Source organism: Dama dama, chromosome 4 (genome assembly GCF_033118175.1).
Source record: "Dama dama isolate Ldn47 chromosome 4, ASM3311817v1, whole genome shotgun sequence".
Taxonomy (NCBI): domain Eukaryota; kingdom Metazoa; phylum Chordata; class Mammalia; order Artiodactyla; family Cervidae; genus Dama; species Dama dama.
Window position 1 is genome coordinate 16,986,762 of NC_083684.1, and position 13,389 is coordinate 17,000,150.

Genomic DNA, 13,389 nt, shown 5'->3' on the forward strand with positions numbered 1-13,389 from the left:
CTGTGGGTTGAGGTGCTCCGTGACTTCCAGTACTTGGCACACAGCTGCTGTGCTGCCAGTGTTTGCTTGGGCTCACAGATGTCTCGCTGTCTTCCCTGTTGTTCAGGTCGTGCCTTACCATCCTCCCAGGGGCTTCGGCTGCAGACGAAGGCTCCCCCTCCCTCTCAGACCCCCCAGTGTCGCAGTGCCTCTCCCCTCTGCTCCACTCTCTCCTCCTTGCTCCCACCACGTCCCCCACCCACCCCAGGCTGGCATTCCTGCTCAGTTAATGCTTCCTGGCCGTTTCTCTCCGTTCTCCCCTCTCTCCTCTCAAGTCCATCTTTTAATCTGCCAAAAACACAGCTGCTCACACTGAGAGAAGCCAGCTTAAAGGCCCCCGTTCCCCAAGGCCTCTTCTGTCCTGTTGTGTAATTTTCATTTCTCCTACGGTGCCAGCTCACTGTCCAGTAGTCCGTGAGTCTGCCCCCCTGTTTTAGGCTGAGTTCAGCTGTGGGCGGTGGAGACCGCAGCGCATCCGGTTCTGTGTGCATGGTGCAGTGTCTGCAGAGTTGTAAACCCTCGGGAGGGTTTGGATGAGTGCTTGAGAGTAATTTCTTCTGGCACTTCCCACCACGGCCGGCTCCGCACACTCTAGGTGGGGGCTCCTAATGTGGCCTTTTTAAGTTAGTCCCCAAAGCGGGAAGTAGCCTTACCCCCTCCCCTCCCCTCCCCTCCCCAGTCTGGTTATCCTGCCAGCTCCTCTGACCTCTCTGTAGTTTCTGATCCAAATAGATCTCCTTTTGTGTGTGTTGAGGAGCATTCTGCTTTTAAATTTATTTACTTTTATCTGAAGGATCATTGCAGTGTTGTGTTGGTTTCTGCCACGCGTCAACACGAACCCCCCCACCTCCCACCCCGCCCCACCCCCTAGGTCGTCACAGCCCAGTTTGAGCTCCCTGAGTCACACGGCAAATGCCTGTAAAGCTGTAGAGGCTTTATCTCACCCACCCTCTGCTTCCTCGTTTCCTTCTTTGATGTCTGTCTCCCTGTAGATGTAATCCCCTGAGGCAGGGGCCTTGCCTTCCTGATCTCTGTACCCCTCCCCCTTGATAATAAACACTGCACACGACTGAGAGCGCCATGATTGTTGACCTGACTCACTGTAAGCTGCTTGGAGAAGTCAACTGAGGAAGCCACTTAAGTAGTGGTTCTCAGACAGACGTGGGCATGAGCATCTCCTGGGTGCCTCTGAGCATCTCGGACTTCAGGACCCCATCTGGGCACCCCAGGCTACTGTACTGTGAGTGCTGCAGGGCACAGGCTTTGAGAGGGCCGTGTTAGGGTGTGTTTGTTGTGTTTGAGCTAATTTTCCTTCCCCCAACAAATCTCCTGCCTGATGATCCAAGTGCCCATGAGCTTGTAGGCCCTCCACCACTTTTCTAGCCGGACAGGTTGGACCTTGTCCAGACTTCTCTGCCCTGGAGTGCAGTGGATGTGTGTGTCCACAACCCGTGTTCCTGCATAAGAAAAGGAACTGAACTGTTCTGGGTGGGACTCAGCCTTGCAGGGATTTGGTCAGACTGTCCACAGTCTGGTAAATGTTTTGGTAACAACTATAGCATATCAGAATGGTTCCATTAATATCACATCACATTCTGGAGTGTTGTATGTTACGATAAGATTAATGATTACGATGTAGAACGCACTGTGTCTGTCAGGAATAACCAAACTCTGCACAGGCTGCGTGGTAGAGCACATACTAACTTCACTGTGACTCCTCATGTACGTCCCAGTCTCTGAACGGCGGCCTCCCTGCTTCAGCTACATCCGTCATGGTCCACAGAGCAGCTCTGCATCCTTGCAGCCTCAGTGGATGGAGCTCCCTGGAAGCAAACTGGACAGCTCACTTTTAGGGATAATGGAGAAATATATTTCCTTTGGTGATTGTTTTCAAAATGAGGAAACCACGAATCAGTGCTCAAGGGCCAGAGGATTGAAATTGTCCTCTCGGTATCTCTATAGATGGTTAGCTGTAACCATCATCATGTTCTTTTTTCAGGAATGTTTTGCTGTCTGGCTGGTGTATTCTCCCCACTCGCAGGGTGTGTGATATCAAACCAAATGGAGAATTAGAAAACTATTTAGGGCCCTGGCCCCTCTGTGGGGCTGTTTTTTCTCCTCTAAAAATACTTCCAAAGTAAAATATATTCAGTTTTCTGAGTAGAATATGATTATTTTAGTACTGTGATTTTTTTTTTCTTGAAATAAACGCCTTGAGAAAAAATGGGCCTCTTGTGCTAGACTTGAGAAATCTTCAGTAGTGCATGAAAAATAAATTAAAAAACACATCCTTTCCTAACTTCAAAATGTTTAACTATTTCATCAGATGACATTGGTGTTTAGTTTCTGTTGAGAAACTCAGTTGATTCTGAAACTCACCCTAATTTTCAAGATGTGATCTGTAAAAAAAATGTCCATCTTAAATGGAAAGAACATGTGGATTGTTGTCAGTGGGGAAGAGGTATTAAAGGATTTCAAGGAGATTTTTAAAGGTTTGCAGTCCTAACTTTATCTTTTGGGATTTTTGGAAGCACCGTCCTTACTCATGGAGTTAATCCAATATGAATTAATTTAGGAGAAGTCACAGGCACTCATGCAAGGCCATTTTTGGGCTTTAGTTAAGGTTGTTAATAGAAGAGTCTGGGAAATGGATAATTTGAAAGAGTGCTTTGTATAATTCATACTTTTTGAATTATTAAATTGGACAAATTAGAGAAACCATATATATATATATATATATATATATATATATATAAAATACATAGAGAGTGTGAGCAAGCAGTGGTTTTCAAGTCCCCAAGTTGGTCATCTTGATTTTTAAAAATTAAGTTTTCCAAAATATATATGCCCTAGTCTTAGGTATAAAGTAAACTAATAAAATCAGATTGCTTTGAGGGACATGTTCAGACAGGCAGAATAGCATTTGTTTCCTATTCATAGTTTCATTTTAATTTCTACCTTAACTACTGTGAGTACAAAATGGATACCAGCTTCTGTATTTCATATCTTCAAACTAAATACAATTTTGTGGTTATTATTTATTTCAGCAGATTACTTATTTAGCACAAATTAAATGTTATAGCTTTGTTAATTACTGTAAGATTTTAAGGTTTCAGTTTCAAAAAGAAATAATTACTGAGACTTTCATAAGTTGTATAGCTGTGTTCTTAACTAGTGGGATATTTACTGATCATTTTCTTTCTAAACAGGGCACGACTATCAGAGAATTGAATTTGGTGTTAATGAAGTAATTGAACCCAGTGACACTTTGCCGAGAACTCCCAGCTACAGTATTTCAAGCACATTGAATCCTCAGGCCCCTGAATTTATCCTTAGCTGCACAACTTCCAAAAAGCTCCCTGATGACATTGATAAGGAAGTGAACTACAGCTCCGCCAACTGCCAGTACCCGGGCCCTGCCCTTGCCCTGGATGGCGGCTCTCATGCCGAGGCGGAAGCTTTAGAGAACGATGGTGTTTCGGGTGGTCTTGGACAAAGGGAGCGTAAGAAGAAGAAAAAACGTCCCCCTGGATATTACAGTTACTTGAAAGACGGTGGCGAGGGTGGACCTTCGGCGGAAGCCCTGGTCAATGGCCACGCCAGCCCAGCAGTCCCCAACAGTGTAGGTGCCGAGGACGCAGACTTGATGGGGGATGTGCCCATGGCAGGAACCCCCCGGACTTGGGGCAGCCCTCAGGATGCCACGGACTTTGTCAGCGACGCCGGGCCTGCTGGGGCTTTCCCCGGAGCCCTGGACAGCGGGGCCAGGACTGCAGGGCAGCCCGAGGTCTGCCCCGGGGCCAACTCAGAGGCCTCCTGCCTCCCTGCCGAGGCCGGCAGGGACACCCTGTTGAGGACAGCTGTGGCTCAGCCCTCCGTGGGGACTGATACTACTGAGAACCTTGGAGTCACTAATGGACAAATACTTGAATCCTTGGGTGAGGGCACAGCTGCCAATGGGGTGGAGTTGCACACTGTGGAGAGCTCGGACTCGGACCCTGCCAAGACCGAGAGCGCCCCACCTCCTGCGGATGCCCCGGCCTTCGCAGCGGGCACTGTGCCTGCCAGTCAGCCTGCCAAGTCGTGGGCCAGTCTTTTTCATGATTCTAAGCCCTCTTCCTCTTCCTCACCTGTGGTTTCTGTGGAAACTAAGTATTCCCCTCCCGCCACGTCTCCCCTGGTCTCTGAAAAGCAGGCGGAAGTCAAGGAAGGGCTGGTTCCAGTTTCAGAGGATCCTGTAGCCATAAAGATTGCAGGTATAGTTCAAAAGATAGAGGTCTGAGGCCAAGATGGGAGCAGACAGTCTGTGTTCAAATGAATTTCTGAACAATACCTGTGCCTTATGTGTCACTGAAAGTAAAATGACATATGAGCAGAATGGGGTGGGGAGGGATATCTTACTTTTACATTAAGTGGAAAATCCATGTCTGTTATCAGTCATTTTCTGTTGACATTTACATTTCCACGTCTTGCCTTCTGACCAAGTAATTGTGCTCCCTTGTGTGACTAATGGATAGTCCTGTCTGTGTTCCAGTTATTACAACCTCGGGGTCGTAATCCCTGAGGATTCTACTCACTTTGGAGTTATTTCTTAGGATATAAGAAAGTATTGGTTTTTTTTCTTTTTAATGTGTGTCTTGTATTGAGTAAATGGATTTTATTCAGTTTTAGCACAGCAAGGCCAACTCGACTGGAAAAGAAAAACTGCAACAGTTTGGCCTGAAGTTAATGTTTCATTTGCTATGCTAAGGCTCAGAAAGTAGGGCCAGTTCACAATAAAACTGTAAAGCCTCATGGCTTCTGTTTCTAAAGTTAAAGTGGGAAGTCAGAGGCAGGAGCGTGTATGTTTTTACACATGACTAAGAAGCTGGGGCTGTTTCTCAGGATTCATTATCCAAAGAGTACCAGTAGCCAGCACTTCAGGTTCTTACCCCATTAGCCCAGTTAAAATGAACTGTCTTTTTGTTTTAGTTTATTGGCTGCATTGGGTGTGTGTTGCTGCTTGAGGTTTTTCTAGTTCGGAGAGCAGGGGCTACTGTCTGGATGTGATCATGCTTCTTATTTTGGTGGCTTCTCTTGTTGCAGAGCACAGGCTCTATAGTGAGGGCTTAGTGACTCAGATGGTAAAGCATCTCCCTGCAATGAGGGAGACCCAGGTTTGATCCCTGGTTTGGGGTGATCCCCTGGAGAAGGAAATGGCAACCTGCTCCAGTACACTTGCCTGGAAAATCCCATGGATAGAGGAGCCTGGTAGGCTACAGTCCATGGGGTCACAGAGTTGGACACGACTGAGCGACTTCACTTTCTTCCTTCATTTCCTTCTTTTAGTAGTTGTGATGCGTGAACTTAGTTGCCCCGAGGCATGTGGAACCTTCCTGGATCAGGGATCAAACCTGTGTCCCCTGCATTGGCAGGCAGATTCTTAACCACTGGATCACCAGGGAGGTTCTGAACTGTCTTATTTAGGCTTTAATGTTTGCTGGTTTAACATTTTGGCATTCTGACAGCATTTGGTACCAGGATGACGGTGAAAGCAGTAGAGAGGTGCAAAATGTATACTCTTTTACGAATGGTCAGAATTCCATCAAATATAAAACACATCCTTTTGTTGGTAGAAAGATGACAGAAGCAATACTTGAAAAAGTTTTTAAATAAGCATTTTATTCCTATACAAAATACATTATTTTGAGTAATCTAGGTGTCTGGATTTCTCTTAAAATGAGAAGTTAATTGATAGATGCATCAGCATTTTGGACTTTTAAAATGATAACTTTTAGGTTATTTAGGTGAATTTTTTATTGTAACTTTTTAAAACGTGTTCACTGCAAGGGAAAGCTGTAAGAGTCAAGGGAGAACAGTAACAGCCTTTGTGTAGATCATTAAGTTAAACATCATTCTTAACCTGTAGTGGGAGATGCATGGTGTGATGCTTTTAAAAGTGGACATTCTAATTTTAAAGTCAGAGTGAAAGTGACAGTTGTTCAGTTGTGTCCGACTCTTTGCGACCCCATGGACTATATGGTTCATGGAATTCTCCAGGCCAGAATACTGGAGTGGGTAGTCATTCCCTTCTCTAGGGGATCTTCCCAACCCAGGGATCGAACCCAGGTCTCCCGCACTGCAGGCGGATTCCTTACCAGCTGAGCCACCAGGGAAGCCCTTAAAGTCAGAAGGCATTGTCATTATGTTTATATTCCTAAAATTGCTTCACAGTGGGTGGTGGTGGTTTAGTTGCTAAGTTGTGTCTGACTCTCTTGTGACCCCATGGACCGTAGCCCGCTAGGCTCTTCTGTCCATGGGATTTCCCAGACAAGAATACTGAAGTTGGTTGCTATTTCCTTCTCCAGTGGACCTTTCCAACCCAGGGATCGAACAAGGGAGTCCTGCATTGTAGGCGGTCTCCTGCGTTGCAGGCAGATGCTTTATTGCCCAGCCACCGGGGAAGCCCACTTCACAAGGAAAACCTCCATTCCTGGGAAATTTCCTCAGTCTTTATTTAAAAGGAGAAAGAAAAGATTCATTTTAAATGTTTTAAAGCATTCTAGTCAAATAACTTTAAATGTGGTTTGATACATAGTTTGCTGTGTAGTTAAAATCTAGTTGACTTGCTAAAATCTGATGGTAAACTACTCTCTAGAACATTGTGAGGAAAGTCCCTGGTGGTCCAGTGGTTAGGACTCGGCACTTTCACTGGGCCAGGGCCTAGGTTCAAGTCCTGGTTGGGAAACTAAGATCCTGCAAGCGATGCAGCTCCTCCAAAAGAGAAATAAAATAGAGCAACACTGGGTGCTCTTAGTTATTTGTATTCCTGTAGAGTATTGCTACAGTCTAATCACTTTTGAATTGATGGTTCCCCATTACCTCCCCCCAAGATTTATTTTTTTTAACCCTGTTTTTGATTAGGTCAGATAATGTTTTCATTATCTGAGCAAAAGCATGGTTCCTTTTAAAATGTTTCATTCTTTTGAGCCTGGTTATTGAACCTTAGAAATGCAGAATGTAGTTGCTGACAGTTTTCAACTGAGTAACTGTTGGAGTCACACTGAGCTTAGGTAAAGTAGATTGTTTAGAATTTTTTCCCCCTTTGTCATATTCCCCTCCTGGGAGGTTTACTTGATAAAAATGAAAGGCATATTGAGGTTGTAGTTGGTCAGATCACTATCGCAGACGTAACTTTACTGGTAGGCCCACTTACCTTAAGCAGCACTTAACTGTGAAATTCTAGCTCCTTAGTTAAAAGATCTGTTGATGTTGGCTGTCACGGAATTTGACTTGCATTAACATCTAAGCGGTTCTGCTGAGAGTAATTTTTATGTGTATCATTTTTATTTATTAAATTTGGGAAAGAAACAGGAGGAAACAGCAGTTTGAATAAGTTTATTCTAGAACTTTTGAGTTCTTAGAAGGATATTAATATCCACAGGCCAATTTTTGACCCCAGGGTCATTTGTTTTGGGTGTCCGCATTTCTGGATCATCTATCTGCCCTGTCATTATTATGTCTGTGCTTAATGAATGCTGGGTAGTTTTGTGTAACCACAAGTGAAATGTAACTCAGATCAACTGCACACAGAAAATAATAGTCATACACAGCATTTTGGAGTGAAATATAGCCAGATTTCAGTTACTCATGGTCTGTTTATCCATTACTGCATTGCATTCTGCTTTTACGTTCTTTGGTGGCAAGGCCATCTTCATGGTGTCATTTGTCAACATTTTGTTCCATTTGCTGTTTTTCTTAAGTGTAAACTCTGATTTAAGCAGGTGACGGAAGGGAAAAGCACTTCCCCAACCTGGTGGGAAGCATGAACCTGCACAGGAGGCCTGCAGAGGCTTGGGGAGGCTTCCGTGTTTCAGGAAGTGATGTTTATGTCAGTCTGAGAGGGAGTATATGCCATTTTTCAGTAGGAATGACTGAGCCTGGAGATGAGCAAAAAGAACATGAAAATCTTAATTCTTATAGCTTGTTTTGAAACTAAGTGCAAAACCTGAGGCACAGACCCATGTTGAGAGTAAGTGTGACAGATACAAGCAGAGGGGGCAGACTCAGCTGGTGCTCCCTCCAGAGCCTGGAATGGAACATAGCCTGGTGAGTGATGAACATTAAACTCCTCCTGGGCTTTTACTGGGGATCACTTGTCCTCTCCCAAACCTGAATTATATAAAATGCTTTCAGATCACACACAGAGTTATTTCGTTCTTTATGTTTTGCTTTCAAAACTGTGCACCAGTGTATTCTGTTTTAAAGGTGTGTAAATAATGGTGGCAAGGAGAGAGACCAGGCTGAATGCCCAAATAGGAGCAAGAATTCTAGTCTCAGAGAACTCTGTAAACTGAGGTCTTAGCTGAAAAACATTCTGTTCTGTGGGGTATTGAGGCTCTAGTCATGCCATTTATTATGAATTTTAGTAAAACACACTTAATAGATGATTTTATACTGTTTTAGACCTTAAAATTGTCACTGGAGAGAGCCATAAAATCACTACAGATTGGATCTGCTCAGAAAAATGAATTCTTGGATCTGTATTTATTTTAAATAATATACCCCGATTGAGCTTTGCTTTGGTGGTTTATAAATCATATCTATTTTTCTCCTGTCCTTGGGAAATAATTTCTCCAGTGTTTTTCATTCTCTTCAAATTCTCCCAAGTAGCCCAGGTGGTGACCATGCAGCAGGCCCTGAGTCGGGGAGGTCCAGCCCCTGTGTGCAGACTCACATGGGTGAGAATTCAGTTCACATCTGACTTGACAGGTGTATGTCCTTGCAGGTGTTTCTGTTCTGTATCCTTTATAGACCTCCCTATATGGGACTTCCTCTTCCCCTATGACAAAATGTAAGTTGATTTGTCGCCAGTGGGTAATGGCACATTCTGGTCACTTAACTGTCCTCCACCTGATAAGATAACCAGGATAGTGTGTGTTCTTGCACAGTGATGTAATGAGGAAGAAAACACTTGGAGAATATTCTAAACAGTTAGGAAGATGACAGAAAGGCAGGTCAACAGCATCAGAATGTCACTGACAAGCCAACTGTTGAGCCTGAAATATCAGTGAAAGTTCTGTGCCTTGCGTTTTCATGGATTTTAAATGTTAATATGACCTCTAGGTGTTGACTTTAGGAAAACAAAATTTGATGCATAAAATATGTAAGAATAATCATGGCTTATGGACTTATACGTTTCACAGTGTTAGTATTGCCATTGAGTTTATAAATCATTTCATTTGAGTGATTTGTGGTAAGGTATGTGGTTTACTGTATATGTCTTGAATTGTAAGAAAGGCTCTTAACCACTCACTGTTTTTGCCTGTCAGCAGATTTCATAAGGTTGCACTTTAATTCAGCCATTTAATGTTTGAGCTATTACAGAGGTGAGAATAACGGTTTCAATTTTGTATCTTCTGTGTGATATGGAGTCAGTGCTGGCATTTTATGCCATTCCTGTAACACCATTCCTCCGCAGACCTGCCAACTCCTGTGGAAAAGATGGCTTGAAGAGAGCACCCTCCTAAAGTTACTGTCTAAACAGATCCAAGTAGTAAATTATACATACCAACAATGATGGATTGAAGAGAAGGCTTTTCAGGGGGAAACTTGTTACTATAGTCAACTTCTGACAATTTGCCCTGAAAGAAGGTGAAATAGATAACCAACAGTGATGACTTGGGACTATAAGTCAGATTTAAAGTTTCAACCCCAGGAAATACCCCACTGTCGCTCTCCCCTTTGGCTGCCCTTCCTGGTTTTGATTTTTTGACCTCCATAATTACAGTGCTTATTGGACTTTAGCAAAATAGTAAATGAAAACAGTGATGTTGTTATAAAAGGAACTTAATTGAATAGTGGTTATACCAAAAGATTGAAAGCGGTGTTCATTCTGGCTTGTCTGTACATTGTGAATATTGACTTCTGAATCAGAGCAGTACCATTCATTGATTCTAGGAGGATTCACTGAACAGTATGGGGACTGTTAGGATCACCTTTGTCTTCGCGCTTGTGTTGTTGGGGCGGGAGGAGAGGAGCAGCAGTCCGTGGGCCGTCAGGTGTTAGTGTCTGGATCAGTGTGTAGCCATTGGCGCTGTGCCGGGGAAGAGGTGCACAGTGTTGTAAGACTGAACGTTAAGAGAAGAATCTCAGACAGTAAGATACTTAATCTTCATTTTTTCCACAACCTTTCTTTCCTTTCAAAATATACACACTCACAAAGTATTCAACACTTAACTTTAAGGAATTGAAGCAGACATTTCCATTTGAAGCACTGAAAAATGTTGGTCCTCTCAGACTTCCATCCTGTAGTCCCCTTCCTTCTCTCTCACTTGTATCAGCTCTTTATTTTCTGATCAGGATTAGGACCCTCTGTGAGGCACTGACCCTGTGAGACATCATCCAGACCCTCCCCATTTCCCTGCAGGGGCGGCACTGTCTGCCCCAGGTTGCAGGGTGAATGAAGTGGTGGAATCGGGCGGCAGACCCTTGTTTCCTGGCTTGTCTTCCTGGACAAGCCCTTAGCCCACTTCTCTGTTGGAATCCCCACTCCTGCAGGCTTTCTGAGTGGTGATGGAATGACCTAGGGGCTTCCCAGGTGGCTCAGTGGTAAAGAATCTACCTGCAGTTGCAGGAGCCGCAGGAGACATGGGTTTGATCCCTGGATTGGGAAGATCCCCTGGAGGAGGAAGCGGCACTCCACCGTTTTTGCCTGGAAAACGGTCAGAGGAGTCTGGTGGGCTACAGTCCAGGGGGTCACAAAGAGTCAGGCGTGACTGAGTGACTAGCACTTTTCACTTCAACTGCACAGGTTGTTCCACACAAACTTGTGTGGAGTCATTTGCTGTAGTCCACAGCTATTAGTCTCCAGTTTACTTCATCCTGTGTGGCTGGTGAACACTCACTGTGTGCTACCCATGGTCTAGGTCAGTGGGTCACGGTCGGCCTTGCCTGGAGGACTGGCCACGGAACACGATAGGAGAGGAGCAGCTGGAGCTCTTAGCAGAGAGAGAAGCAGGGGGAAGGAGGCGAGGAGACCCGATGGAGCCAATATGTGTCTGCTTGGAAGTTCTGTTCAGTCAAGTACTTGTGTCCGACTGCGACCCCTTAGGAAGCTCTGTTACCTGCAGTTACTGAACAAACCACTAGGTGATGCTAAGAGACTTAGCATTGGGGATGAAAGAGTGAAACTTTTATTTCTGTTTTTTTTTTTTTTTAACCTGCCTGCTCCTTGGGCAACCCTGGGACTGGTTCAGGGGAAGGGTTGATGTAGAACTAAAGGTTCTGTCCAATCAGCACACGCCATTTTCCAGATAAATGTTGGAAAGGAATCAGATAGTAGTCAGTTTTTTTAAACTTTATTGCATCTAAGATATGTATATTCAGGTATATGGATTATATGTGACCCCATGGACTATAACAATCCATGGAATTCTCCAGGCCAGAATACTGGAGTGGGTAGCCATTCCCTCCCCTACAGGATTTTCCTAACCCGGGGATCAAACCGAGGTCTCCCACATTGTGGGCGGATTCCCCACCAACTGAGCTAACAGGGAAGCCCAGTAGTTAGTTTTAAATCGGCTGTGTTCACAGATTCCACAGGGCTGGGATGCTTCAACCTCCAGGTGTTCATTCAGATTATTCTGGGCAGGCAGCTCAGTGAAGAGCGTGAGAGGGGAGGTGTTTTCCAGCCAAGAGCAGTAAGTTCCTGACCCTTTTTGCACCTCCTTCCCCTTTGAGAGTGGAGTTGGCCTTGTCATAAATGATTTTTTTTAAAAAATCTGACAAAATACACACCCAAAGCACCTTTAACCATCTGTACATGCATTTCTGAGGCCGGTAAAACGGTTGTGTGGAGGAGAAGTTTCAAATAGGATCTTGCACGCATGTCCTGGTCATTTGCTGTCTGTTTCCTTCATTGTCTGTACTGAGTAGGAATTGATGCTGTCAAGCCCCTTCCCCTCCTAGCCCACCCCCACCTTGGGACACTTTGCTTCCAGCATCATCAAGGAAGTTGATGCTGCTATTTAGTAACCCCCCTACCCCGTAAACCGTGTTGAGTCTGCCCTTCCCCTGTTCCTCCCTCCTGCCATCCCAGGATCTCCTGAGCCCCTGCCGTCCCTGTGTGTGCTTCCTCTTGGTGGAAGGCACCACACTCAGTTGGAGAGATTTCCTCTGGTGCCATTTGCTGTTGCATGTCTCCTGTCTCCCTCCTCAGCCAGGCTTCCCGCCCCCAGTGCCCTCCACCCTGGCTTTCCCCTCCTGAGGCCCTCCAACCTGTGTCTGCCTCCCCTGCTGGGTCCAGCTGCCCTGTCCTCGATCACCATGACAGTTTCTCCTCAGCCTGTCGCTTGGATGGGGGTGGTCCAGAGGCTCCATTCCCCACCCATTGCGCTCAGGATGTACGGCCCTGAGCTGCAGGGTCCCATGTGCGTGTGTGAGTGGAGATGTGTCACTGGCTGGTCTGTGAGGGTCAGCGTACTATTCACTGGTATCGTCCGGGCACCCTTATTCGAGCTTCTGAAACCCTCAAACTGAGCCCCTCATCTCGTCATAGTCCCCCAGAGCCAGCAGAGAACCTGCTTGTCCACATGCATGTCTCTTCTGGGCAGAAGGCAGCCCGCCCAGCTAGAGACACTTCCAAATTTCCGGTGCCGTTTGCTGTCTCAAGCCCCAGCCGCCTCCGGTTTCTCCAGTCCTTGGATCCGGTGGAGCGTCCCCTCCCCTGCCCCCGCCCCCCCACCCCCCAGCAGAGCCTGCACGTGTTGGCCTCCCTGCCCCCCTGTCTTCAGGCTCTGACCGGCAGGGCCACCCCTCAGTCATGTGTGCCTGCAGGTCCTGGCGCCCAGGCAAGGCTTAACCAACAGCAGCATGGCATTTATCAGAGGTCCTTGTGTTAGGAAGTTGGTTTTGAGCTTTATGACTGTGTGCCCCATATGGACAGCAGGGGTGGGAGGAGAGGACCTTGGCAAACTTAGTCTTAACTGAACAGGTTCCACGGCCTCTCTTTTGAGTTGGTCATGTTTCACTTTTTAATAAATGGGAGAATTATTCTCTATGCTTCCTCAGTTAGAGGACAGAGGGCATTTTATCCTCACAGGAGAGAGGGAGGAAGTGGGTGTGTTTGACATTAGAACCTTGCGAGTTAATTTCTTCATATAACGCTTAAGTCTGGGACCTGCCAGTGCAGCTATGTATTTAGAAAAGAAAGGCTTCTTTTGTTTTGAGTGTTGCCTTGGGGTGGGTGCTGATACCAAATTCGTGCTCCCTTGTTGCACTGTTCACAAGTCACGGGAGGCAGTGTCATGTGGCTGCAGGTCATGAGTTTCGGGTACTGACTATGCCTCCTGGCTCCTGTGAGGTCACAGG

The 13,389-nt window shown here is 45.7% G+C and overlaps 1 protein-coding gene across 1 annotated transcript in view; it reads left to right on the forward strand.

Moving 5' to 3' along the window:
• Window positions 1–13,389, forward strand: part of USP10 (ubiquitin specific peptidase 10) — a 64,519-nt gene that overhangs the window by 36,889 nt on the left and 14,241 nt on the right. The window contains exon 4 of the mRNA XM_061138312.1: window positions 3,249–4,295. Coding sequence (XP_060994295.1) covers window positions 3,249–4,295 — 1,047 coding nt within the window. The remainder of the gene's footprint in view (window positions 1–3,248; window positions 4,296–13,389) is intronic.